Raw genomic sequence first — 26,124 nt, 5'->3', positions numbered from 1 at the left:
CTCAGAACAATCTGAGTACAATGAATGTCTGCTCATAGCATGACAAAGACATGCTATGTTGGGAAACAGGGAAGGAAAATGGAATAAAAGATAAATAAAATGGGTGGAGGGGCAGGTGGAGAACAAGAAGAGAAATCCCGATGCTTGTTGGTGGCATTACCTACAGCTCATGCCTTCCCTATAGGAAAGCGCAGTCCTCTCTTTTCTACCATGGAACTCTAGATTCTACCTTCTCTGAGTGACAGATCGGGATGGGGGCGGGGGTATGGTGGCACACAAGAGTCTGAAGGTAGCAACAACATTCTATTTCATAAGCTGTGTTGCACAAACTCAGCATTCATTTTATTATTATTCTCTATCTGTAAAAAATATATTATTTAAAAAATAGGGGGGAAAGGGTGAAAAATAACAAGCCACAGCAAATCATTATTTGTCAAGGATCAGTAAGTATTTTTAATATGTGACTAGAAAAAAATTAGTATTTCTCTTCTGGGTCCATGGAATGAGTCAGCCTTGGGGAATATGCACGTGGCCTGGTATCTCCTGGTATCCATGTCTGAGACTCTAACACCCTATTAAGACCTCACAGTGCCCACAAGACAAAATACAAACAAGGGGGCAAAGAAGGCTGAGTGTACATCTTGATTCCCCTCACTCATTCTCCTTGAGACCCCATATATCCTATGGGGATAATGAAGTGGTAAGGAACCAATGAGGATAATTTCTTTCCTTTCCTTGGCCCACAGCCCACAGCGGGAATCCAAGTGAAGTGACACAGCTCCCAACAACAGACCCAAGGAATAGCGGGGAAGGAAGAGTCTTTGGTTGGGGTAAAACTATGGAGCCAGGACTTCCTCCTGTACCAATATGGCTTTAGAAGACAGTATTTCAAACCTCCCCGGGCCAGGCTTGCCTGGGGGAGACCTAAACTCCCCAGTCTCTGTGGCCGGCTTGTCAGCAACTTTGCTGCAGACTCTGTGAGAGCTGCCACAATGGAGCCAAGTGCAGTAGGTCCTAGGCCCTAAATAAAGGTCTTAGTCTCTCAGAAGCTAATGATGGCATTAAGCAAACACCACAATTTGGATACTGCAAGGATTTCAAGGGTTGTAGCTCGTACAAACAACTTTTTTTCTTCGAGGTCTTTCATCCTAAGTGGTGGCCATTTCAGACAACAAACCCTGAAGAGAACCTTCTCATCCCACCATCTCATACCTACAGCCCAATCCTGCTTTTTTGCCTTCCAACGTTGGCATGCAACCTTGTGTCCTGCTTCTAGACACTGAAGAGTCACAGTCCAAATTATACAATCCTTTCCTTCCAGCGTATTTAGAGTGCTTCTTTGTTCTCATGCTGTAATTTGTTTCTTTAGTGAAAAACAAGCATTCTCCCTCCTCTTATCTTCAAAGAAAAGATAAGCGGGAACAATGTTCTCCCCAGACCTCTTTGTCAGATTTTCTCATTATTTCTATCATGCGAGGAGTGCTCATTTTTTCCTAAGATGTACAGGTATGTGTTAACAGCAATTAAATATGACAGAGAAAAAGGTGAATATTTCCAGAAACTTGCAAAACAAAGAACACCCCCACAGAGTGAGATCTAAGGTTGGTGTTGTAGGGCTGAGGGCATGCCCAGTGCTGTGCTGGCTCAAAGACTGGATTCCACCAGACAAATGTTTCAGAATGAACAGTACTACTTCCAGCTGGGGACGGAGGTGAGCTTACGCTTGGGAAACCACCGCCAGGATCACCGTGTGCTCGGAGGGATTCGTGGCTCGGATCGACCTGCAATGAAAAGGCTCAAGTCAAACCAAGTGATCTAAGCTTTGTTACAATGAACGCATGCGGAACTTCACATTGAAAATGGCACAAAACCAAATCAAGACAAAGTCTAAAAACACATGCAAGACAACAGAGAAAGATGCCCTTGTAGATTAGGACAAACTCTTTGTTTTACTGGAAAAAAAAAAAAAGATTTTGTTTTTAACGCCAAGGCAATTATCCAATAGGTCAGACCTGCCAATTTTCCACTTCAAAAACTGGCAAATTCCACTTAAATTCCATGTTTTCTGACTGAAATTCCACTCTGCAAAAAAACTGGCAGTCCTAGAGGTCTCTAGTTATCAGTTTGTACTTGGGGAGCTCATTGCATTGGACCTTTTTTTCTTTTAAAATAGCAGGGAGCCCAGAAAGATGACCTTATTATAAAAATTAATACACTCACTGGCAGCTGGACATACAAACTCAGTTGAAAGCCTATTAAGGGTGGTACAAACAAACACCTAATTTTGTTGGTTGCACTGTTGTTTGGCTCAAATACTTGAGACAACTGGATTGTCAACTAGGGCTGAGAAAAGCTGCAATATAGCGTCTATCACTGTGATGATACCTGTTGTAGTAGGACCACCTGTATGTACTTTATTCCCTAGGAATTTAATAGGATTAAATAGTTAAGGATATAGAATTTTGAGGTCTGTGCATCTTCTTAGAAAATGTGCTATGTGTATTCCTGCAGCTCAGATTCTGGATTATTCTGGTCAGGGGTGGTGAATTGGATGAACTTTTCATCAAGGGTCCCATACTTGAATCTTACTACAAATAAGCAGTATGCTTGTTTTGACCCATCTCCCTGGTCTGGACTCTGTTTATTTTGAGAGCCCTGGGAAGAGAACCATCATCTCCAAGAACAGAAGGCTCAAGGCTGCTCCTGAGTCATTTGTGAAACAGCATGTATTTGTTGATCTTTCTAGCTATTGGCATTTCAGCTCTTCTCCATTTCAACATGTTTGTACTACCGCTCCCCCAGAAAAAGCCAGCTTGTATTGCTTCATTTCCTTCAACTCTAAAATTTCCTGACCTTTCTCAAAAAATGTACCTTCCCATTTCCTATTCCTGGAGACCTCACTCTACGTGGGTGGAAGGCTCAAAAAAATGACCAGCTCTGGTCTTCCTGGGAAGTAAAGGTTTCCCTGGTGGATAAATGGTATTTGAACAAACTCCTTAAGTTCAATGGCTTCACTCACTGTGGAACAGAGGAGTAAGTCAATATCCCTTCCAATGCTAGCATAGACTACTTCCTGAATTCAGCCATCCCACAGCACAAGTCCTGGTAAGGTGAAGCTATAGTTTTTGTCTACCTACGAACCTACTGAATTCTCAGCAGCACCTAATGACAAAAATGCACAGCAAGTCAGAGGTGTGCCCTACTCTCTAGGGAAATACTAAGCACTTCTCACCTTTGTTGAGCCTCTTCCACCCCAGTGAGGTGTTAAGGCTATACTGCTAGGCTATGTTCTAAGGGGTGGGCCTCAAGAGGCTCAAACTCTTGTTACGAACATAACAGGGCTGGGGCCAATGTTCACTTAGCTTCTTCTGAAACTGGCTTGCATGTTCTGGGTTGCTGCTTGTCGGTATTTCTTCATTCTTCTTCCTCCCAAAGAAACTGGTATGGTCAGAGACACCTGAACCTCTTCCTGACTGAGAGGACTAAGGGGGACTGGAACAGGTGGGCCACGGGTCCAAGGAAGCATGTTAAGCTAAGGTCCAGTCTAGCTCAAAAATCCAGGGATCCTGGACCAGAGATGACAATGAAGATTGCGCATGTGTCAGAAGTGGGTCCCTTACACATCTTAGGAACATGTGCTGGCAGCCACACATTCAGGATTCTGGCTGCATGTGACATAACCACTAACAGGCAGTAATCACACTCCCAGATACACAACCTGGCTTCTACCTGCACAGATCCCCCACTGTTTTTCTGTGCGGCTGAGACAGAAGTATATTTATTAGACATCAAAACTACGTTTCTTTATATTGAAGGAAGATGGTAAAATCTGCTAAATTTTGTCTTTACCTGAATTACAAGAGTTTTTTTATTTTTACACCTGAAGTTTGTCTTAAATCATTCCATGTATGCACAAAGGATTATGGCGTTTTTAGTAGAAAAATCATGTAAGAAAAGTCAAGGCCAAGAAAAAGTAGATCTATTTATAAAGGACCCAATGCTATCCGTTCAATCATTTAAAAAGAAAAAAAAATTCCTGATACTGAGAGTATCATCCAAATATTTTATGATGTATTTATTCACATATATAATAAATGAGTAGGAAAACATTTCTATGCAGCATGCCAAGATATCTGAGACCAATAAGACATGTTAAAATATGTTCTGTAGGAAAAATTCTTCTTTAGGAAAATGAAAATGGTCAAAAAATAACAAGGCCAGGCCTTTGATGAGAAACGTCTCTTACTTAATCCAATCATTTCTTGCCAGAGTACCAAAGGATCTGAGAACCCACTTCCCTGTGTTTCATTTCACTTACTAATATTCAAGAAAATTCCAGCTCCATATGTAATTGGAGTCTGTGCTGGTCTAGCATTTAATTAGTGACCTCTTGCCATCTAGCTTCAAAGCATTCCAATTCTGCTAAACGGATCAGTTCATCCACGGCTAACTCTTAGGACTGCATTTATTTATGAACAGGCATGCATTTCTCCCCCCGGAGTGCAAGCGTTTCTGTAAACAAGCGGAGAGTTTGGATCCCTGGAAGATTTCCTGCGGCTGTAAAGTGGCTGCCTTTGCTCCGCGATTACTGTACGATCTACCCCATCTGTGTCAGGCAGGGAAAAATGTGTATTTCACACATTTCTGATGTTCATTTGGGGACAGAATAATTAAGATTAAAATATCTGGTTTAAATCCAAACCATATCTGTATAATAAGAACTGTGTGAATTTTAATGTCTTTTGTGTGTGAACGCGTGAAATATGAGCAATTCTCAGAGGGAGAAAAAAACACCTTGACATTTTCTGAGGCACCCAGATCACACCTCTAAATTCAATGGAACTCAAACGTGGAAAAACAGAAAAGGTGAAATAAATTCATAGGAGGACCTATAGCTTTCATCACAGAAATCTGTATACACTGCTTAGAAACATCAACACACAGGGGCGCCTGGGCGGCTCAGTTGGTTGAGTGTCCGACTTCAGCTCAGGTCATGATCTCACAGCTCATGAGTTCAAGCCCCGCATCAGGCTCTGTGCTGATAGCTCGGTGCCTGGAGCCTGCTTCGGATTCTGTGTCTCCCTCTCTCTCTGCCCCTAACCCACTTACATTCTGTCTCTGTCTCTCTCAAAAAGAAACAAACATTAAAAAAAAATTTTTTAAAACAAGAAACATCAACACACATTTTAGAAATACTTGGGATGGAACTAAAGACATGTATAAATGAATTTCATTTTTAGCTACTGGGTGAACGTTTAGTGAGCATGTTACATTAGGGAAGGTACCTGCACACTGCTTCTGCATCAAAGTTTCGAGTCTGTCTGTGATCTATTACGATAATTTCATGATGTTTATCTAGAAAGCATTCCAGGGCTGACTCTGGAGTCCGGGCAATATTGCATCTATAACCAGCTCGGTCACAGGCCCACCAGAATCCATCACTCTGACTATCTTCCTTTGCAAAGATCAGCAAAACCTGAAACACACGCAGAAAAGCATCTTACAAGAAATCATCATTCTTGCGAGACTCTATTAAAAAACAAGTCTACGGTATAATGGTTAAAAATGCAGTGTCTAGAGAGAAGCTACCCGAGTTCAAATCCCAGCTCCCCCAACTGGTTCCAGTGTGTCTTTGAACAAGGTATTTCCTTCATTTTTCCTACAGTTCCTCCATTGTCAGACATGCCATGCCAGCTAGTTGTGAAACTTACAGGAGCACGAAGCAGGCGCTCAGTCACTGGTGGTGGCTGATGCTCATTTTTAATTTCCCCAGCTGGCTCTGTTTTTAAATATTTAAGCAGTGAAATTAACAGGATAATTAACACAGGTGAGACTACGGTTCACACTTATACCTATTTGGTTCCAATACAGGTGGTGTTGGCCTCACAGTACCTGAAGACCAACCCTCTGAGCCTAGCAATTAGATCCCTAGAAAGACACAGGAAAGGGAAATAACTCAAAGCAACCTCAAAAACTAATTTTAACACCCAACTCATGCTACAGTCTGGAAAGAATGACCATGAAATGTGAAGATAATGGAGCCAAATTGAGGAAAACTTGCTCCTTTCTGCCTGAGAAGTGCAGCCCCACTGGAAAGAAGGTGGCAATACCCTGTGTCCCCCTCACCAGCCCCGGGGCTCCAGCACCAGATTCTCTGGCAGAAAGCCCGAGAAAGCCTTCTCACCACCTGAACTTGTTCATTTATTTGCTTGATTATGCTCTATCCTCCCACTGGAATTGAGCTTCAGGACCGCAAGGACCTGCCTACCACGTTCCCAGCTACCCCCTCCCTCACCCGTGTGCCAAGATGGCACTTACTAGCTGCTCAGAAATATTTGGTGAGTTAAAGGTTAACTAACTGTAGAGTTCTCTGCAAAACGCAGAAGGGTTTTATTTACTATGATTAGAAATAAGAGGTTCTCATAAAGAGATGCAATTATCTCAAGACACAGATAAGGCATTTAATGGTTTTCAGCATCCACTCCTGGTTTAAACAGTTAGCAACAGAAGGGTTTTTGTCACAACATGAAGTGCCTTTAAGCCAATAACCAATATCATTCTTGATGATGAAATATCAATGTGCTTCGTTTACATTCAGAAAGACGAACTGTGCAGCCATTACCATTACATTTTTAAAATGTTTTATTAATTAAAAATTGGCAATATATAGAAAATAGACACAATACTATAATAAACCTAATGCACCCAACACCCAGCTTCAGCAATAACCAACTCCAGGCCAATCTGTCTTCATTTCTACCCTTCCCCAATTTTCAACACTTGCACTGGTTTGCAGCAAGGCCTGCATATCACATTACTTCATTCATTGGTATCTGTTAAAGACTTAAAAAAAAAGAAAGAAAAGAAAACCACAACACCATCTCATACCTAAACCTCCCCAATAGCTCCTTAACATCATTAAATATCTGAATGCATCATAAATGTCATTTGTTTTACACTGTTTAAGTCATTTCCTGTTTTCCCAAATACCATGTTTCCAGAAGAGACAGAAACATTTTCTTTTTTTTTTTTTTTTAATTTTTTTTTCAACGTTTATTTATTTTTGGGACAGAGAGAGACAGAGCATGAACGGGGGAGGGGCAGAGAGAGAGGGAGACACAGAATCGGAAACAGGCTCCAGGCTCTGAGCCATCAGCCCAGAGCCTGACGCGGGGCTCGAACTCACGCACCGCGAGATCGTGACCTGGCTGAAGTCGGACGCTTAACCGACTGCGCCACCCAGGCGCCCCGAGACAGAAACATTTTCAACATGATTTTGACATTTTCTTCTTTTTTAATAGAACTTGTATTTATTTATTTACTTTTTTAAGCTGTATTTTATTTTTTTTAATGAAATTTATTGTCAAATTGGTTTCCATACAACACCCAGTACTCATCCCAACAGGTGCCCCCCTTAATACCCATCACCCACCTTCCCCTCTCCCCTACCCCCCATCAACCCTCAGTTTGTTCTCAGTTTTTAAGAGTCTCTTATGGTTTGCCTCCTTCCCTCTCTGTAACTTTTTTTCCCCTTCTCCTCCCCCATGGTCTTCTGTTAAGTTTCTCAGGATCCACATATGAGTGAAAACATATGGTATCTGTCTTTCTCTGCCTGACTTATTTCACTTAGCATAATACCCTCCAGTTCCATCCACATTGCTACAAATGGCCAGATTTCATTCTTTGTCATTGCCAAGTAGTATTCCATTGTATATATAAACCACATCTTCTTTATCCATTCGTCAGTTGATGGACATTTAGGCTCTTTCCATCATTTGGCCATTGTTGAAAGGGCTGCTATAAACATTGGGGTACAAGTGCCCCTGTGCATCAGCACTCCTGTATCCCTTGGGCAAATTCCTAACAGTGCTATTGCTGGGCCATAGGGTAGGTCTATTTTTAATTTTTTGAGGAACCTCCACAATGCTTCCAGAGCAGCTGCACCTCCCAACAACAGTGCAAGAGGGCTCCCGTTTCTCCACATTTTCTCCAGCATTTATAGTCTCCTGATTTGTTCATTTTAGCCACTCTGACTGGCATGAGGTGCTATCTCAGCATGGTTTTGATTTGTATTTCCCTGATGAGGAGTGACGTCGAGCATCTTTTCATGTGCCTGCTGGCCATCTGGATGTCTTCTTTAGAAAAGTGTCCATTCATGAGATTTTGACATTTTCTTCTTAGCACATGGCTTGAAATCACACACTAGTAACACAGGATGCAGCCACACTTATTAAGAGCTCACCCTGGGCTAGGTCTGTCACTCCTCACTCCAGAGTGCTCCTAAAAGTTTTTGACCACAGAGCTACTTCTAGGAAGAAGTGGCAGGTGGCTCTTCTAAGAGAATTGAAGGGCACAGCCTTGTGGATTTGATAATGAAGAGAAAGTCTTCAAATGAAACTATTAACAAGAGAGCTACAGTGTACAAGTCGGGTAGAATAAATTGGTTTGTGTGTAAAGTCAATAACAGCTATGGTATTAACACGAAAAACTCAATACACAGGGCTTAAAAGTCGGAAAAGATGAGAGAATTTCTTCTTTTTTTTTCTTTTTTTGGAGTTAATTCTTTTTTAAATTTATTTTTTAATTTACATCCAAGTTAGTTAGCATATAGTGCAACAATGATTTCAGGAGTAGATTCCTTAATGCCCCTTAGCCCATTTAAACCATCCCCCCTCCCATAACCCCTCCAGTAACCCTCTGTTTGTTCTCTGTATTTAAGAGTCTCTTATGTTTTGTCCCCCTCTCTGTGTTTATATTATTTTTGCCTCCCTTCCCTTATGTTCATCTGTTTTATAAGATGAGAGAATTTCTTCTCAGTCCTCTTTCTAGCTGAACTAGGACTTGCTAAACAAGAATCTCAACACTTTAGATTTCCTTTATACCATCTGGCCTCAATAACTGACTAATACAATAAGAACACACTGTACTCCCATGTTGGGCACTGCTGAAGATTAACCTCGTAATACTTACAGACTGTTCCACTTTTGGAAAAATAATGTCATTAATAAACAAAAATTTTCCAAGCACCTACTACGTTCCCAGCATTGTCTTTAACTGCTTAGAGTACAGTGATGAAAATAATAAAGACCCTTGCACTATAGAGGTAGAGGGGTAAAGAACATGAAAAGTAAGCAAATGACACTGAATGTTAAAAGTGCTAAGTGCTACGTACAAACAGTAGGAGAGGGGAAGGGAGAGCAAAACTGGGCACTGGAAGCAACATTAAGGAAAGTGGTTAGAGTAGGTCTCGCTGAAAAAGTAACATAGGCACAAATGCCTGAAGGAAAAGCACTCCAAGCAGGAGGGGCTCTACTGGCCCCTAGAGTGGGAAGTGTGCTGGATGTGTTCAAAGAACTGTAAGGAAGCCACTCTGACAGAGGGAAGAGTGAGAGGCAAAGTCTAGTTTGCAGCAGAGGGCTGGGTCACATTAAGGCCATTTGAGGAACTTATACTGGATTTCACATGAGAACTCACAAAACTGATTCAAAGTGAGCAACGGTATTAACCAACCATGTCTTGTTATTTTCTGTAGTTCTAACGCTTTGACATCTAAAGCCCTGCGACCCTGTGCCTCCAAAGAGGGTTAGTCAATTTCTGGAAATAGCAGAAAACATGCCTAGAAAAGCACCCTTCAAATGCAAATCAATCCAGAGCCCAGACTCCTACCACTTCTTTTATCACGCTTTAATGCATGGAACCACTATTCCACCTACCCTAATCACTCCAGGGCCAGGAATCAAACAACCAGAGACAAACCTCTATGCCCCAAATTCCCCTGCGATGATTCAAGCTGGCCAAACCTGCTTACTCTCCTTTACCCATTCCTTCCCACAGAAGCCGCAGTGAGACTCTTGCCCACATTTTCCTCTTGGTCTCTCTGCCTCCTGAGCAACCTTGGTGCTAATCGTGTGGTCTGTCATGGCATAGGGTGCCCCCTCCTCCAAGTGACAAACTGTTTAATCATAGTCATTTCCTGATCTGTTGGCCTCACTCTACCTAAATAAGAACATCCTCATTTTAAAACAAGACTAATTATATTGTAAAAGCACTCATGAGAGAATTTCTTTGGGTAGTGTTTAAAATTCTTCCCACTAGGGGCGCCTGGGTGGCGCAGTCGGTTAAGCGTCCGACTTCAGCCAGGTCACGATCTCGCGGTCTGTGAGTTCGAGCCCCGCGTCGGGCTCTGGGCTGATGGCTCAGAGCCTGGAGCCTGTTTCCGATTCTGTGTCTCCCTCTCTCTCTGCCCCTCCCCCGTTCATGCTCTGTCTCTCTCTGTCCCAAAAATAAATAAACGTTGAAAAAAAAATTTTTTTAAATTCTTCCCACTTAAGGGTAATGTATGGAACTATTAAGTTATTATAATGTATACCTGAAACTAATATAACACTGTATGTTAACAGGAATTAATACTTAAAAAAATAAAATTCTTCCCATTTATTAAAAAAAATCAGAAAGACTACTTTTCAATAATTCAACTCCTAAGTGAAAAATCTACAGGAATAAAAATATATATGCATTTTACAGTGAAGTACTATAGTAATTACCTTTTTTTGATGTATGCCTATCTCTGGAACATTGCATCTTTTCTAGGAAAGTCGTGGGCCCAAGTAACTAGGGTTGGACTTTCTGCCCCTATCTCCCAGCGCAGCTGGGCTAATGATATTCTGTTTCCAGAAATTTGGGATTTGAACAAAAGAGACACAAAGGCCAGGAAATGAGACCTGTAGCTCATTAATAGTAGAGATATGGAAGCAAGAGCCTTCAACTCTTGCTGTCAAAGTACTCAGAGATGGCTCACTGCCACACTTTCTAAGCCAGAGCTTTCAATTCCTCCTTGAATTCTTCAAAGAAAAAAAAATTGCACGAATACGTTTTTATTCATTTATTTACTTGGTTGTATAAGGCAGCTCTCGCTTGCAACCAAAGAAAACCAAAAAGACCTAAATTGATACAGTCCCTCTCCCTATTTAACATTCTATGTATCGGGTGCCTGGGTGGCTCAGTTGGTTAAGTGTCCAACTCTTAATTTCAGCTCATGTCATGATCTCATGATTCTTGAGATCAAGCCCTCTGTCAGGCTCTGTGCTGGCAGTGTGGAGCCTGCTTGGGATTCTGTCTCTCACCCTCTATCTCTGCCCCTCCCCCACTCACACTGTCTCCATCTCTCTCAAAATAAAAAAAAAACTTAAAAAACTTAAAAAAATTTTCTATGTATCAGTACTTAGTTTGTTAGTCATGGCCATTTGTAAGTATTTACTGACCCTTCACTGAGGCAAATCTCAAAATTTCAGAAAATAAACTTTAAAAATAATTATTAAAGGCATACGAATGAATTTGATTTGTAAAGAATAAGAGTTAAGTGATCCTTTTATTTGCTTTAATAATATAGAGAACATTCAAAGAGTATGTATTGATGATCTATTATAAAGTGTTATGAACTGGGAGAAAAAGCTGATAGAGACAGACAACGTCTAGTCTCTGCCCCTAGGAAGCAAGCAGGGGAGACAGTCAGGGGAAGATAAGTATAGTAAATGCACTACTGAGCAGTGACCACACGAGGATAAGGACATGACATCCAAGAAGAGAATCTTGGCGCAGCGGAATGGGCAGAAGGAAACAATTTTGTTGTATCTACCTCACTGCACTGCTGTAAACACATCAAAAGAGTAGATTAAGATCTGATCCAGGTTGAAGCTTGGGACAATGAGACAACACCTTCCTTCTGGGACAGATCTGGGTGGACTTGAGTCCTGTCCAGGGTCAGAACACTACTAGAGGCAATCCTTGCTTCGCATGGTAGGGCCAGGCTCTAACAGCAACTACAAAAAGCAGCCCTAAATGATGGCAAAAATGACTATTCTATGACCTACATAAATTCTGTCCAAACATGAAAAATCTTAGTTGGTATTAACTGTGTAATGAAATAAAGTAAAACTGTAAATGAAAACGTTAGAAACACTGAAAATTATTTTCTTTTAAAAAAACTTACAAGTAGCTTGAACAGTATGTGCCTTCTCCAAATTATGTAAGCATAGAATACAGAGTGAGCATCTTTTCTATGACCTGGTAAACTACAAAGTCCTAAACTTCGATCAGCTTCCAGTATTTCATCTGCCCAACTTTCAGTGCCATGAAATAGGCCGAGTTTCATTAATTAATACGTAGTTTTGTTTCTGTTTTTTTTTTTTTTACTGGTACCACTTCCTCTGTGACATTTCATTACTTTCATCACAAACACTCTCCATGGATTCTGATCATTGCTGCAAGTTTAACGACCTCTGGCTGCAGATCTAGAACATCTCAATGTGACAGTGTGAACATTCCAACCCCAATCAGCTCTCTCCTCTAACCTCATTTACATTCAATTTAATCTTCCCTCTGGCAGGATCACTTCTCATTTCTCTGATGCACTTTCATCTGTGTTGGCTCATTCCCTCTCTCAATGATCTGTTTGTGTGTAAGGTCATGTGTGTGGTCATGGAGAGACAAGATGGTGACAACTAACTACACACTTTGCTGTCTGTGCCTGCATGGACGAACAGTAGGCAGAGATCAATCATGAAGACTTTGAAAAAGGTGACGTCATTGGTTACTGATTGCGCCACGCATCTGTTATTTACATAGTGGTGTGTGGACTGAAGTGCTAGCAACACAGTTCATATTTAAGGCAATTATTCAATGAGAACACTGATGTAATTGCAATCCAAAGCATGTTGTGGGGATCTGGTGTGATTTATCTCAACTCTGAAACCTGTACACACTGAAACTGTGCAAAGCTAGGGCAACCTATACTGCTTTTCACATGTAACTACAAAGAACTCAAACTGCCATGCAGGGCCTGCCTCCCTCCTTCTGCAAGGAGACTGCTACCTAAACCTTCCTAGAACCACAATGTTTTATTCATCTCTCCATCCAAGCTAGAATGACAAACTAAGGGCTGATCCGTGGCAGGGCCAAGAGAATCAAGCAGACGTGTCTGGTGGGAGCAGCCTCACAGGGGTAACACAGACTGCAGGTGACTGGGAGAAGGGGTGTCCCAGTAGCAATTACAAGAACAGGGCCCAGGACTCTCAGGACTCCTGTAAGCAGGAAAGGACTCTGAGGGTGATCCATTACCCCCCATTCCACAGATGAGGATAGTACCTTCCCAAAGCCAAGCAGCAACAGAGCTGGATCCACATCTGCCAACTCCTGCTTCGGTGAACTTTCCATGGCTCCAGTAGATGCTCTCTTGCTTTACTGGAAATCCTTGTAACTATTCCTTTGACAAGTTTAATCAACAAATGCTTACAAATACCTTTAAGGAAAGCAATAATCTGTCTCGGATAGTCAAATCAGTATGAAACTATTTTCTCAGTAAAGACTAATTATGAAAAATATGAAGATAGGGGCGCCTGGGTGGCGCAGTCGGTTGAGCGTCCGACTTCAGCCAGGTCACGATCTCGCGGTCCGGGAGTTCGAGCCCCGCGTCGGGCTCTGGGCTGATGGCTCAGAGCCTGGAGCCTGTTTCCTATTCTGTGTCTCCCTCTCTCTCTGCCCCTCCCCCGTTCATGCTCTGTCTCTCTCTGTCCCAAAAATAAATAAAAAAAACGTTGAAAAAAAAAATTAAAAAAAAAAATATGAAGATAAAACTAACCTTTCCCTAAAGAAATGTCACTTATTAGTATTTGTATAAACAAAGATGAGTCTACACATCTCTACATGCATTCCCCCTGTCTATTAAGCATCAATTTTCAGAATACTTGGTTTGGCTTTAAGCAAACACTGGGTAACAAAGAGCTTCTAGAATAGACCACACGTATAGATTTTATTAGTATTAGCCACATACTAAACTATTGACCAATGTGATCAGGTGAGGGGTGAATTCAGCAGGTACAAAATGGTTTGAGAGCATTCCTAAACGTCTCCAGGAAGGTGATGCTATTAACAGCTATGGTTTGATGAAAATTTAAGAGCCAGACATTATAATGAAAGTACTTTAAATACAGGATCTTATTCAATAACTCTTCAACAATTCTTTGGAGGTTGGAATTATCTTCAATTTAGAGACATGGAAACAAAGTGCTACAAGCGTTAAGAGACTCACCCATAGCCACACAACTAGCAAGATTTGAACTGAGGTCAGCCTGACTCCAGAGCCTGAGCAATGATGTTAATTTTTTTTTCCCCCTGAAATATGGGACCAAAATTCCTACCGACTCTGTAATCGCATGGAACTGACTGGGCTAGGTGGAAGCCATGACTTCACAATAAAATGAAGGACAGACAGGACAGGAGAGTCCTGCAGTAAGTTACCATGTCAAAGCATCTCTGCAACTCAGTCATTTCACTTAATATGTAAGGATAGCCCCCATGAGGCCATATGAGCTCCAATACTGAACAGTTCCAGAAAATCCGTGTCCGTGCAATATGGAAGAATAAATCTTAAAGCCAAGTACAGCCTTGGTAGGAAACACTTAGGCCACAGTTGTGATGAATAGGATTTCCAAATCCAGTTGGAAAGCCCAGTGGGAGTGGCAAAGCGGGGGAGGCAGTGGACAGCACCGTAAGCAGAAACCTGCCAATTCTACATACTGAACAAGTAAATATCCTCAAGGCAGTGATGAAGCAAAGGCCACTTCATTTTGAAATGCTGATATGAATCTCCTGCCTCAAAATATTTCTCCTACTTTTAATTTTCTTGCCAAGACTGGACAACAGGACTTTTAGTATCAGTCCCTGCCACTCCCCCCAGGAGAGACGTCCTCTATGATACCATGCTGCACTTCTCCCCAACACTTCCACCCACTCCACTTCTCACACTGCTCCTGACAGCTCATGCAGGGCATGCAGAGCTCCATGTTACATGTCCTGACATGGGAGCAAGTTTCCCCCAGTGAACTGAGAAATGCACCCAAAAAGCAACCACATCCTGAAGTATTCTCATCAAGCAAGTTCCTCCCATGCCCTAAGGACTCTGGCGGATCCAGCTCTTTAACATTTGCAGCATGCCAGTGAAGTAAAAATAGATATTCTTCCCCAAGTTGGGGGAGGGGGAAGGCAGGGGGGAAAAAAAAACAAACGAATACGAAGGCACTGGACATAGTATGATTTTTCTAAGACAGTCACATTATCAGTAGCAGAAGCACAAAAACACTTCACTAGATATAACTGTCCCTTAAGCTGGAGCGTTACAAATGATAGACTGACTGAGCACACTTGTCTTCCACTGTAGCACCTATGACAGAGCCTTGAACATACAGGTGCTCTGGAGCTGGTTTCTGAAGGGATCAATGAAAGTATGTTTCAATCAGACCAAGTGGGAATGACACGTTAGCTCTCAGTTGAGGGTGTTAGCTTTTTAAAAACAATCTCTTGATTACTGTGTACCTCACTCAGAGAGGGACTCCTGACCACTTGCATCTGCAGGCATCTAGGGCCAAACTCATGTGATGGGAATCAAGCAGCAAACACAGTAGCACTGGAAACATTCCAGCTCTTGCCCTGAGTGATGAGTTCACTGTATTCATTTCGTTATTTCATAGTTTACGAGTAGCAGTTAAAAATAAATCCAAAATTAGAGACCACTGTTTTTCAGTAGTGGAGTATAGAGCTGTTTATGGGAATTTTGATACTACCAAGGACTAGATCATGTCTGAGATGACAGAAATACAGTATATTTGAGACTCTGTTATAAAAATCTGACCACCAAACATGCATATTAAAAAATTACTCAAGGGGCGTCTGGATAGTTCAGTCAGTCAGGCATCCGACTTTGGTTCAGGTCATGATCTCACTGTTCGTGAGTTTGAGCCCTGCACTGGGCTCTGTGATGACAGCTCAGAGCCTGAAGCCTACTGCAGATATTCTCTCTCTCTCTCTGTCTGTCTGTCTGTCTTGCTCTCTCTCTCTGCCCCTACCCTGCTCGTACTCTGTCTCTGTCTCTCTCTGATAATTTCTCTAAGAAATTATCATCTCGAACTGGGAGTAGGTAAAGACTTTTAGAATACAGAATGTAATAACTATAAAAGAAATGATAACTTAGGCTACATCAAAATTAAATTTTGCTCAAAAGCCAAAGTTAAGAAGATGAATAGAAAAATCAGCCTGGAAGAAAATATTCACAAAATCCATTTTTTTATTTTAAAGGTTTTATTTAAGTTCAGTAGAGCTAACATATAGTTTAATATTGGTTTCAGGAGTGGAATTTAGTGATTCTTCACTTACATACAACACCCAGTACTTGTCACAACAGGTGCCTTTCTTAACACCCATCACCCATTTAGCCCATCCCCTCATTTCCCCTCCAGCAACCCTCAGTTTGTTCTTTATAGTTAAGAGTGTCTTATGGTTTGCCTCCCTGTCTTTTTTTTTCCTTTTCCCTTCCCCATGTTCATTTTTGTTTATTGAATTCCACATGAGTGAACTCATATGATATTTATCTTTCTCTGATTGATTTATTTTGCTTAGCATAATATACTCCTGCTCCATCCACGTCGTTGCAAATGGCAATATTTCATTCTTTTTGATGGCTGAATAACATTCCATTGTATATAAATCCCACTCTTTACTCATTCATCAGTTGATGGACGTTTGAGCTCTTTCCATAATTTGGCTAATACTGATAATGCTGCTATAAACATCAGGGTGTATGTGCCCCTTCAAATCAGTGTTTTTATATCTTCTGGGTAAATTCCTAATCATGCAATTGCTGGGTCATAGGGTATCTCTATTTTGAGTTTTTGAGGAACCTCATACTTTTCTCCACAGTGGCTGCACCAGTTTACATTCCCACCAACTTTCTCACATCCTCACTAACACCTCTAATTTCCTGTGTTGGTAATTTTAAGCCATTCTGACAGGTGTGACGTGCTTTTCTCATTGTGGTTTTGATGTGTATTTCCCTGATGATGAGTGATACTGAGCATCTTTTCATGTGTCTGTTAGTCATCTGGAAGTCTGTGGAAAAATGTCTATTCGTGTCTTCTTCCCATTTCTTAACTCCCCATCATTTGTTTTTTGGGTGTTGAGCTTGGTAAGTACAAATTTGGGATCATAACCTTTTATCAGGTCATTTGCAAATATCTTCCCCCATTCATAGGCTGCCTTTTAGTTTTGTCAATTATCTTCTTCGCTGTGCCGAAGCTTTTTACCTTGATAAAGTCTCAATATTTCAGGTTTGCTTTTGTTTACCTTACCTCCAGACACACGTCTAGCAAGAAGTTGCTATGGCAAAAGTCAAAGAGGTTATTCCTTGTGTTCTTCTCTAGGATTATTATGGTTTTCTATCTCACATTTAGGTCTTTCATCCATTTTGAATTTATTTTTGTGTATGGTATAAGAAAGTGGTCCAGTTTCATTCTTCTGCATGTTGTCATCCAGTTTTCCCAGTACCATTTGTTGAAGAGACTTTTTTTTCCATTGGATTTTCTTTCCTGCTTTGTCAAAGATTAGCTGACCATATAGTTGTGCATCCACTTCTGGGTTCTCTGTTCTGTTTCATGGATCTATGTGTCTGTTTTTATGCCAGTACCATACTGTCTTGATGACTGTATCTTTGAAACAGAGCTTGAAGTCTGGAATTCTGATGCCTCCAGCTTTGCTCTTCTCTTTCAAGGTTGCTTTGGCTATTCACGATCTTTTGTGGTTCCATACAAATTTTAGAAATGTTTGTTCTAGCTCTGTGAAAAATATTGGTTGTATTTTGATAGGGACTGCATTTCAAGTGTAGATTGATTTGGGTAGTATCAATATTTTAACCATATTTGTCCTTCCAATGCATGAGCATGGAATATTTTTCCATTTCTTTGTTTCCTCTTCAATTTTTCTTGTAAGTGTTCCACAGTTTCCGGAGTACAGATCTTTTATCTCTTTTGTTAGGTTTATTCCTAGGTCACTTATGGTTTTCGGTGCAATTGTAAATTGGACAGATTCTTTGATTTCTTTTCCTCCTGCTTCATTATTGATATACAGAAATGTAACAGATTTCTGTACATTCATTTTGTATCCAGTGAATTTGCTGAATTTATCAGTTCTAGCAATTTTTTGATGGAAACTTTGGGTTTTCTACACAGAGTATCGTTATCATCTGTGAACAGTGAAAGTTTGACTTTTCCCCTGGAAACCTGGGTGCATTTTACTTCTTTTTGTTGTCTGATTGCTGATGCTAGGACTTCTAGTACTATGGTAAACAACAATGGTGAGAGTGGACATCCTGGTCTTGTTCCTGACCTTAGAGTGAAAGCTCTCAGTTTTTGCCCATTAAGGATGATATTAGCTGTGGGTTTCCTTATCCAGCTTTCATGATGTTGAGGTATATTCCCTCTATCCCTACTCTGTTGAGAATTTTTATCAAGAGTGGATGCTGTATTTTGTCAAATGCTTTTTTGCATCTATTGGCAGGATTATATGGTTCTTATCCTTCCTTTTATTAAGGTGGTGTATCACATTGATTGATTTGCAGATATTGAACCATCCTTGCAGCCCAGGAATAAATCCCACTTTTTCATGCTGAATAATTCTTTTAATGTACTGATGGATTCGATATGCTGGTATTTTGTTGAGAATTTCTACAACTAAGTTCATCAGGGATATTGGTCTGTTATTCTCCTTTTTAGTGGTGTGTTTGGTTTTGGAATCAAGGTACTGCTGGCCTCGTAGAATGAATCTGGAAGTTTTCCTTCCATTTCTATTTTTTGGAACAGTTTGAGAACAGGTATTAACTAGTCTCTAAATGTCTGGTAGAACTCCCCTGGGAAACCATCTGGCCCTGGACTTTTGTTTGTTGGGAGATTTTTGATTACTGATTCAATTTCTTTGATGGTTATGGGTCTGTTCAAATTTTCTATTTCTTCCTTTTCCAGTTTTGGTAGTTTATATGTTTCTAGGAATTTATCCATTTTGTCCAGATGGCCCAATTTGTTGGCATATAACTTTTCATAATATTCTCTTATAATTATTTGTATTTCTGTGGTGTTGGCTGTGATCTATTTCATTCGTGGTTTTATATATTTGGGTCCTTTCCTTTTCTTTTTGATAAGTCTGGCTAAGGGTTTATCATTATTATTAATTCTTTCAAAGAACCAGCTCCTAGTTTCATTCATCTGTTCTACTGCCTTTTGTTTCTATATCATTTATGTCCACTGTAATCTTTATTATTTTCCTTCTTCTGCTGGCTTTAGGCTTCATTTACTTTTCCTTTTCTAGCTCCTTTAGGTGTAAGATTAGATTGTGTATTTGAGAGTTCTCCTGCTTCTTGAGGTAGGCTTGTATTGCTATATACTTCCCCCTTAGGACTACTTTTGCTGCATCCCAAAGATTTTGGACTATCGTGTTTTCATTTTCATTCACTTTCATGTACTTTTTTATTTTGTCTTTAATTTCCTCATTAACCCATTCATTCTTCAGTAGGATGTCCTTTAACCTCCATGTATTTGCAGTCTTTCCTTTTTTTTTTTTTTTTTTCCTGTGGTTGACTTCAAGTTTCATAGTGCTGTGGTCTGAAAACATGCAAGGTACGATCTCCAATCTTTTTGTACTTGTTAAGGACTGATTTATGACCCAGTACGTGATCTGTTCTGGAGATGTGTATCCTGCTCCTTTAGGATGGAATATGCTGAATATATTGGTTGCCTATCTGGTCCAGTGTATCATTCAAAGCCATTGTATCCTGGTTGATTTTATACTTAGATGATCTGTTCATTGCTCTAAGTGGGGTATTAAAGTCTGTTACTATTATTGTATTGTTATCAATGAGTTTATGTTTGTTATTAACTGATTTATGTATTTGGGTGCTTTCAAGTTGGGGGCATAAATATTTATAATAGATCTGTTGAATAGACCCCCTTTATTATGATATAGTGCCCTTTTTCATCTCTTGTTATAGTCTTTGGTTTAAAATCTAGCTTAAGTATGGCAACTCTGGCTTTCTTTTGATGTTCTTTAGTATGATAAATGGTTCTTCATCCCCTCATTTTCAATCTGCAGGTGTCTTTAGGTCTAAAATGAGTCTGCTGTGGGCAGCATATAGATAGATCTTGTTTTCTTATCCATTCTGATACCCTATGTCTTTTGATTGGAACATTTAGTCCACTTACACAGCAGTATCTATTATTGATAGATATGAATGTAGTGCCATTGTATTACCAGTAAAGTCATTGTTTCTGGAGATTTTCTGTTCCTTTCTAGTCTTTGTTGCTTTTGGTTTTTCTTTCCCAAAGAGTCCCCTTTAATATTTCTTGTAAGGCTGGTTTAGTGGTCAAGAACTCTTTTAGTTTTTGTTTGTCTGGGAAACTCTTTATTTCTTCTTCTATTCTGAATGACAGACAGCCTTGCTGGATAAAATGTTCTTGAATGCATATTTTTCCCATTCAGCAACTTGAATATATCATTCCACTCCCTTTTGGTCTGCCAAATTTCTCTGGAGAGATCTGCTGCAAATCTTATTAGTCTTTCCTTTTAGGTTGGGGATTTGTTTTCCCTTGCTGCTTTCTTTTCCTCTCTGTATTTTTCAAATTTTACTACGATAAGTCTTGGTGTTGGCCTTCTTTTGTTGATTTTGATGGGAGTTCTCTGAACCTCCTGGATTTGGATGCCCGTTTCCTTCCCCAGATGAGGTTAGCCTTCAGCTATAATTTGCTCAAATAAACTTTCTGCCCCCTTCTCCCACCCTTCTTCTTCTAACAAATGGTATTACACTTTATGGGGTTATTGAGTTCTCTAAGTCTACATTCGTGATCCAGTATTCTTCTTTCCCTCTTCTTTTCAGCTTCATTGTTTTCCATAATCTTATCTTCTATATCATTTATTCATTTCTCTGTTTCTTCCATCTTTGTAGTCATTACATTCAGTCGGTTTTGTACTTTAATTATACTGGGGTCTTCTACTGCTTTTCTCAAGCCTAGTTAGTATCTATGACCGTTGGTTTAAATTCTGGCTCAGGCATATTACTTATATGTGTTTTGATTCGATCCCTGGCTATGACCTCTTTTGTTCTTTATTTTGGGGTGAATTTCTCCACCTTGGTATTGTATCTGGGTCTCTGTCTTCTGTGTGTTAGGAAAACCTATTATGTTTCCTGCTCCTGAGAGTAATGTCTATATATTAAGAAGAAGTCCTATACTGTCCGCTTCAGGAAGTGTTTCTGGTGGATACATTGTGCACTCCACTATTGTGTTTTGGCTGCACTTTCCCTCTGGTCAGTCCTCTGCACAGTTTCTCTTTGCCTGCATGAGAATTGTCCGGACCTTGTCCATTGTGTGGCAAGTTTTAACAAAGTGTGCTTTGGTCTGCTTATTACAAAAAGGTAGATCCTATTTCCCCCAGAGCTGAAGCTTTTAGCACTCTACGATCAGATTTGGTGCACGCAGGGGTTTGTAAAGATCTTCTGGGGTTGGGGCCCGCAGCTGCTCTCTCAGGCCCTAGTTCACAAGCACCTGTGGAGAGCAGGGGATGAGGCTTGGTGTAAATAGTTCAAGCCTCCATGCTACTCACTGAAGTCCATCCATACTAATGGGCAGGGGTAAAAATGGCATCAGCTGGCTCTCTCCTCCCAGAGAGGAGAGTTCATGCCCGCTACTCTTCAGGAAGCCCTCACAGAAGAGTGAACAATCTCCTCTAATTTGCTGCAGACATCCATCAGATCCCTGCCTTCAACCTGGTCCAAGCCATCTGCCCACCCAGCAGTGCAGTGCTCCTGTGTTTTACATCAGGCATGCCAGATGTGTTTCATATCTCCAAATCTTAGGGACAGGGCACAGCACAGACCTGTGTTGATCCTCTGAGGGAGGGTCTTGCTGCACTGTGGCTCGTGCCCATTTGCCCCAGAAGGGCAATCACATGAACGCAAAGGGGCTTGGAGTGTATGGTAAAGTGAAGCAAAAAGCTGGCATCCAATTAGCTGCCCTCAGCAGGTGTCTCTGATTGTATGCTAATAAATGGGGCAGTTCAACGGCACCCACTAGCTCTGTGGTCCCTGGAGAGGCAGTGCCACCTCTCCCAAATGCACTCCAGGAAGGGGAACTGTCTCTCCCAGTGCGACTCAAGGGATCCTGAGCCCATTCTGTTCACTTCTGGGCCCTCTGCCCTCCTTATCCACAGAAGCACCACTATGCCCACCAGGCTCCACCCAGCAATGGCACAGACTTCTAAAACTTTAGTCTTTGAGCTCCGTGGCTTGTAAAAACTTGCAATCATCAGCCCCTTTCGTTTTGCCTGCCAGCGGTTTTAGGGAAGTACTTTTCTTGTGCAACGCCATGCCCTCTGTTCTTTCTGTCCCTCTCTCTCCCTCCCTCTCTCTCTTACTCTCTCCCTCTCCCTCCCTCCCTCATCAGGGATCCCTCCCCTCTGCAGCACTGGTGATTCTTTTCTCCCCCAAATCACATATCCTCTCCATTCCATAGTGTGGCCTCTTTTCTCCTTCTAGTTGTACAGTTTGTTCTCTCAGTCCTCAGATCCATTTCATGGGTATTCAGAATGATTTAATATTTATCTAGCTGTGTTTGAGGGATAAGGCAAGCATAGGGTCCTCCTACTACTCTGCTGTCTTAACTCCTCCTCCAATATTCTCAAAATCTGACAAAGGACTTGTAATAAGAATATATAATGAACTACAATTCAATAATGTTTTAGAAGTCAATCTAATTGGGGTGACTGGATGGCTCAGTCAGTTAAGTGTTTGACTTTAGCTCAGGTCACGATCTCAGGATTCATGGGTTCAAGCCCTGCATTGGGCTTTCTGCTGTCAGTGTAGAGACTGCTTCAGATCCTCTGTCTCCCTCTCTCTCTGCTCCTTCCCTACTTGGGCGCTCTATCTCTCTCAAAAATAAATGGACATTAATAAAAAGTCAATCCAATTAAAAATAAGACTTAACCAAACATTCACAAAAGATAAAAGAATTGCCAATAAGCCAATAAAATTCTCAACATTACTAGTCATGGAGGAATAGAAATTTAATTCACCATAAGATAATTAGCTAAAATTAGAAGACTGAAACACGAGTCATTACCACGGATTTGGAATAACCAGAACTCTCATATTGTGTGTAGGAATATAAAACAGTACAACCCACTTTGAGAAGAAATATCGAAGTCTCTTACAAAATTAAACACACCATTATTTTGGAGTTTCTAACAAGACAAAGAGGCAAATAAAATGAAACAAAAGGCATTCCGATTGGAAAGGAAGAAGTAACGGCATGACCCTGTATATAGACAATCCTCAAGAACCCATAAAAAACTCCAAGAGCTGATGAAGGAGCTCAGCAAGGTTGTAAAATACAAGATAAACAAAAATACATTTTATTTCTATATACTAGCAATGAATAATGCAAAAATGAAATTAAGGAAATAATTCCATTTACCATAGTATCACACAATAAATTTAAAATACCAAAGACATACACTATACAACACTGTTAAAAGAGGTTAAAGAAAATCTAAATAAATAAAAACATCGTATTAATGAACTGGGAGACAAAACTGTTAATGTTGCAATATCCAAAACCAGATTTATAATCTGTTGTATGATTTGCAATCATTTAGGGGACTCACACCACACAGCAATCAAGATAGTGTGGTACTGGCACAGGACAAACATACATACCAATGGAACAGAATTGAGAATACAGAAAATAAACCTTCACAGTTATGGTCAGTTCATTTTTGACAAAGGTGCCAAGACAATTCAATGGGGGAAAGAATATTCTTTTTAACAAGTGGTGCTGTGACAACTCAATATCCACATGTAAAAGAATGAAGCCCTACCTCAAATCATATACAAAAATTAACTCAGAATGAACCATAGAGCTAAATTTAGGAGGTAAAACTCCTAGAAAAAACCAAAGCAATCAATCTTTGTGACCTCAGATTAGACAACTGATTCTTACACACGACATCAAAAGATGATGAATGAAGAAAAATTTCAGAATGATACCTATAGCCTGACCGCTTTGAAATAAAGCTTTAAAATATTCAAAAGCAAAGTAATTATTATGAATGGACACACACATATGTAGAATAAATATACAAACACCTAGCACAATCAATTTCCAAAGAGTGGTTACTTTTAGGGAGGTGAGGATTGGAGGGGAGCAATACAGAAAGATAATTAAGGGTAATCTTTAATTTCTGGAGAACAAACTCAAACAGAGAAAGTATAATGTTAATATTCAATAAAAGGGGTACAGCTATACTCATGTACTTTAATGAATATTTGAAATACTTTACAATTTGACAAATTATGTTTTTAAAAGTCGAGACATCCTTAGTATGATCATTAATTTCCAGTACAACAGAGAGTAAAAATTAAGGTAAATGAAACTAATTGTTCCAAAACTATACTAATCTCAAGGAACATTCTGGAAATTGCTTTGGGAATAAACACCATTATTAGATCCTTTGTCATTGCCTTTATTCAAAATGGAGCACAAAGTACACGCCCCTAGAATGATTACTGGAATTTTCCACTTGTTTGTATTCTATACAGAGAGTTGTGGCTTATGTTTATTTTAGTAAATTCTTTTTTCTCTCTCTACTCCTAAATTTGTTTTCATCCAATTTTCCCAAGCTAAATATCTTCCTTTTGTTTTTTTCCTTTCCCTAGATTTGTATTTCCTTTCCTAAGCAACAATAAAACATTATTTTCTTTTCCATTTGCTCATAAATCAAACAGTACATTTCCTTGTTTGGTTTTTCACTTTCATCTACATGTTTGGTTTGCTTACATTTTTTTTTCTGCATTATGCACTCTTCCCAAGTAATTTTCCCAATGCACAAGCTTCCAGGTGTTAACAAGCTACTTTTTTATAGGGAGAAGGCTTGCTCATTTAGGCCTATCGGGAAGATGTGTATGCAGATGGAGATTTAACAATAACCACTGTTGGTTTAAAAGGGTACCAATCCCTCCACCCATGTTCCTCTGAAGCGGCCAATAGACCCTGAGGGCTGTGGGGAGGATGGCTGCAAAGATGCTGCCATTTTTAGAGTCAGGTGAATGCCATAGGCCCTGGGCCTTCTCTTCCTGGAGCTCGCTCAGTGCTCAAGAGTCCAGATGAACCCATGGCTCAAGACACAGGGGACAAGAAAGAGGAACCTCCTGTCATCTTTTCTTCCCAGCCAACAATAGTTGTCATTTACTGAGACCTCTACAGCCAAACAGTCTTCTAGGCACTCAGTGCCATTTAATTTAACCCCTAATTCCCCATGAGAGAGGGGAATTATCATCTCTACAGACAGGGCACTGGGTAGAGAAGTCAAGCAATATAAGCAAGGTCACATAGCTTAGTGACCTGGCTGGTAGAGCCAAGATTCACATCCACCTGTGGCTCATGGCAAAAGCCCTGACGCTTGCTACACATAGCTTCTTCCCTTTCTGACTGCTGCAGTGTGTGAGCAGTCCAAGTTTTTAGTGAGAGTTGTCCTCCCTCCCAACCCACCACGCAACCTACCTCCTGTATTTATACTCAAGACGGGGCAGTGTTTAAATCCTCAAGCAAACAATTTGATTCCTCAAGTATGACATTATGAAAAGTCAGCAGTTTCACAAAGACATATATACACAGTCTGTATGCATGTACAGATGTGTTTGGAGGGGCAAGGATGGCTACGTGCGGTAATACTGAAAGAGCCCCTCCAGGAACAAAGCCCCAGCTGAGTAATGGAGGCATACCTGAATAGGATCCTGCGTCAGTCTCATGGGCCCAATGCGTACCTCCGCAGAAGAAACCTGCTAAATAAAGGACAAAACATGAGATGTGTCGAGGCAAACTACCAGGAGTGACGAATTCTTCCTTCCTCAGAGTATTACATTATGCCACTTTATAGACCCTAACTGTAAGGATTCAGTTTACTGACATGGAGAAAGTAAAACATCATACACAGCATAATCCTGTTTTGTGTAAGAATATATACATTTATACGTGCTGAAAATGTCTTGGAGGGATAGCATCAAATATGAAGTAGTGGATTTCAGGTTGTTTTTAAGTATGGGTTTTTATAATAAACAAGTACCGTTTTATGGGAGAAAAACATTATTTTCTGAGCACCTACTATGTGCTCGGCACCATGCTAGACAATTATTATTCTGAAATCTTGAGTACAAGTTTTTCTTAAATGTGGGAACTACAACATCTCTATGGTTTTAAGATC

The 26,124-nt window shown here is 40.4% G+C and overlaps 1 protein-coding gene across 10 annotated transcripts in view; it reads right to left on the bottom strand.

Annotated features, from left to right (window-relative positions):
* Positions 1 to 26,124, bottom strand: part of PDE8B (phosphodiesterase 8B) — a 239,647-nt gene that overhangs the window by 116,065 nt on the left and 97,458 nt on the right. For 7 of the 10 annotated variants that reach the window (XM_047088244.1, XM_047088253.1, XM_047088302.1 and 4 more), the window contains 3 exons: positions 25,646 to 25,705; positions 5,286 to 5,476; positions 1,722 to 1,781 (listed from right to left, as the gene is read on the bottom strand). In XM_047088244.1, the coding sequence (XP_046944200.1) occupies positions 1,722 to 1,781; positions 5,286 to 5,476; positions 25,646 to 25,705 (311 nt within the window). The remainder of the gene's footprint in view (positions 1 to 1,721; positions 1,782 to 5,285; positions 5,477 to 25,645; positions 25,706 to 26,124) is intronic. The other 3 variants (XM_047088260.1, XM_047088319.1, XM_047088276.1) reach the window with 2 other exon arrangements.

Source organism: Lynx rufus, unplaced genomic scaffold (assembly GCF_022079265.1).
Source record: "Lynx rufus isolate CCGP_SWC_20201006 ecotype Redwood Valley unplaced genomic scaffold, mLynRuf1.p SCAF_1, whole genome shotgun sequence".
NCBI classification, from domain to species: domain Eukaryota; kingdom Metazoa; phylum Chordata; class Mammalia; order Carnivora; family Felidae; genus Lynx; species Lynx rufus.
The sequence above is the reverse complement of the archived record's forward strand: the minus strand, read 5'-3'. Positions and strand labels throughout refer to the sequence as shown.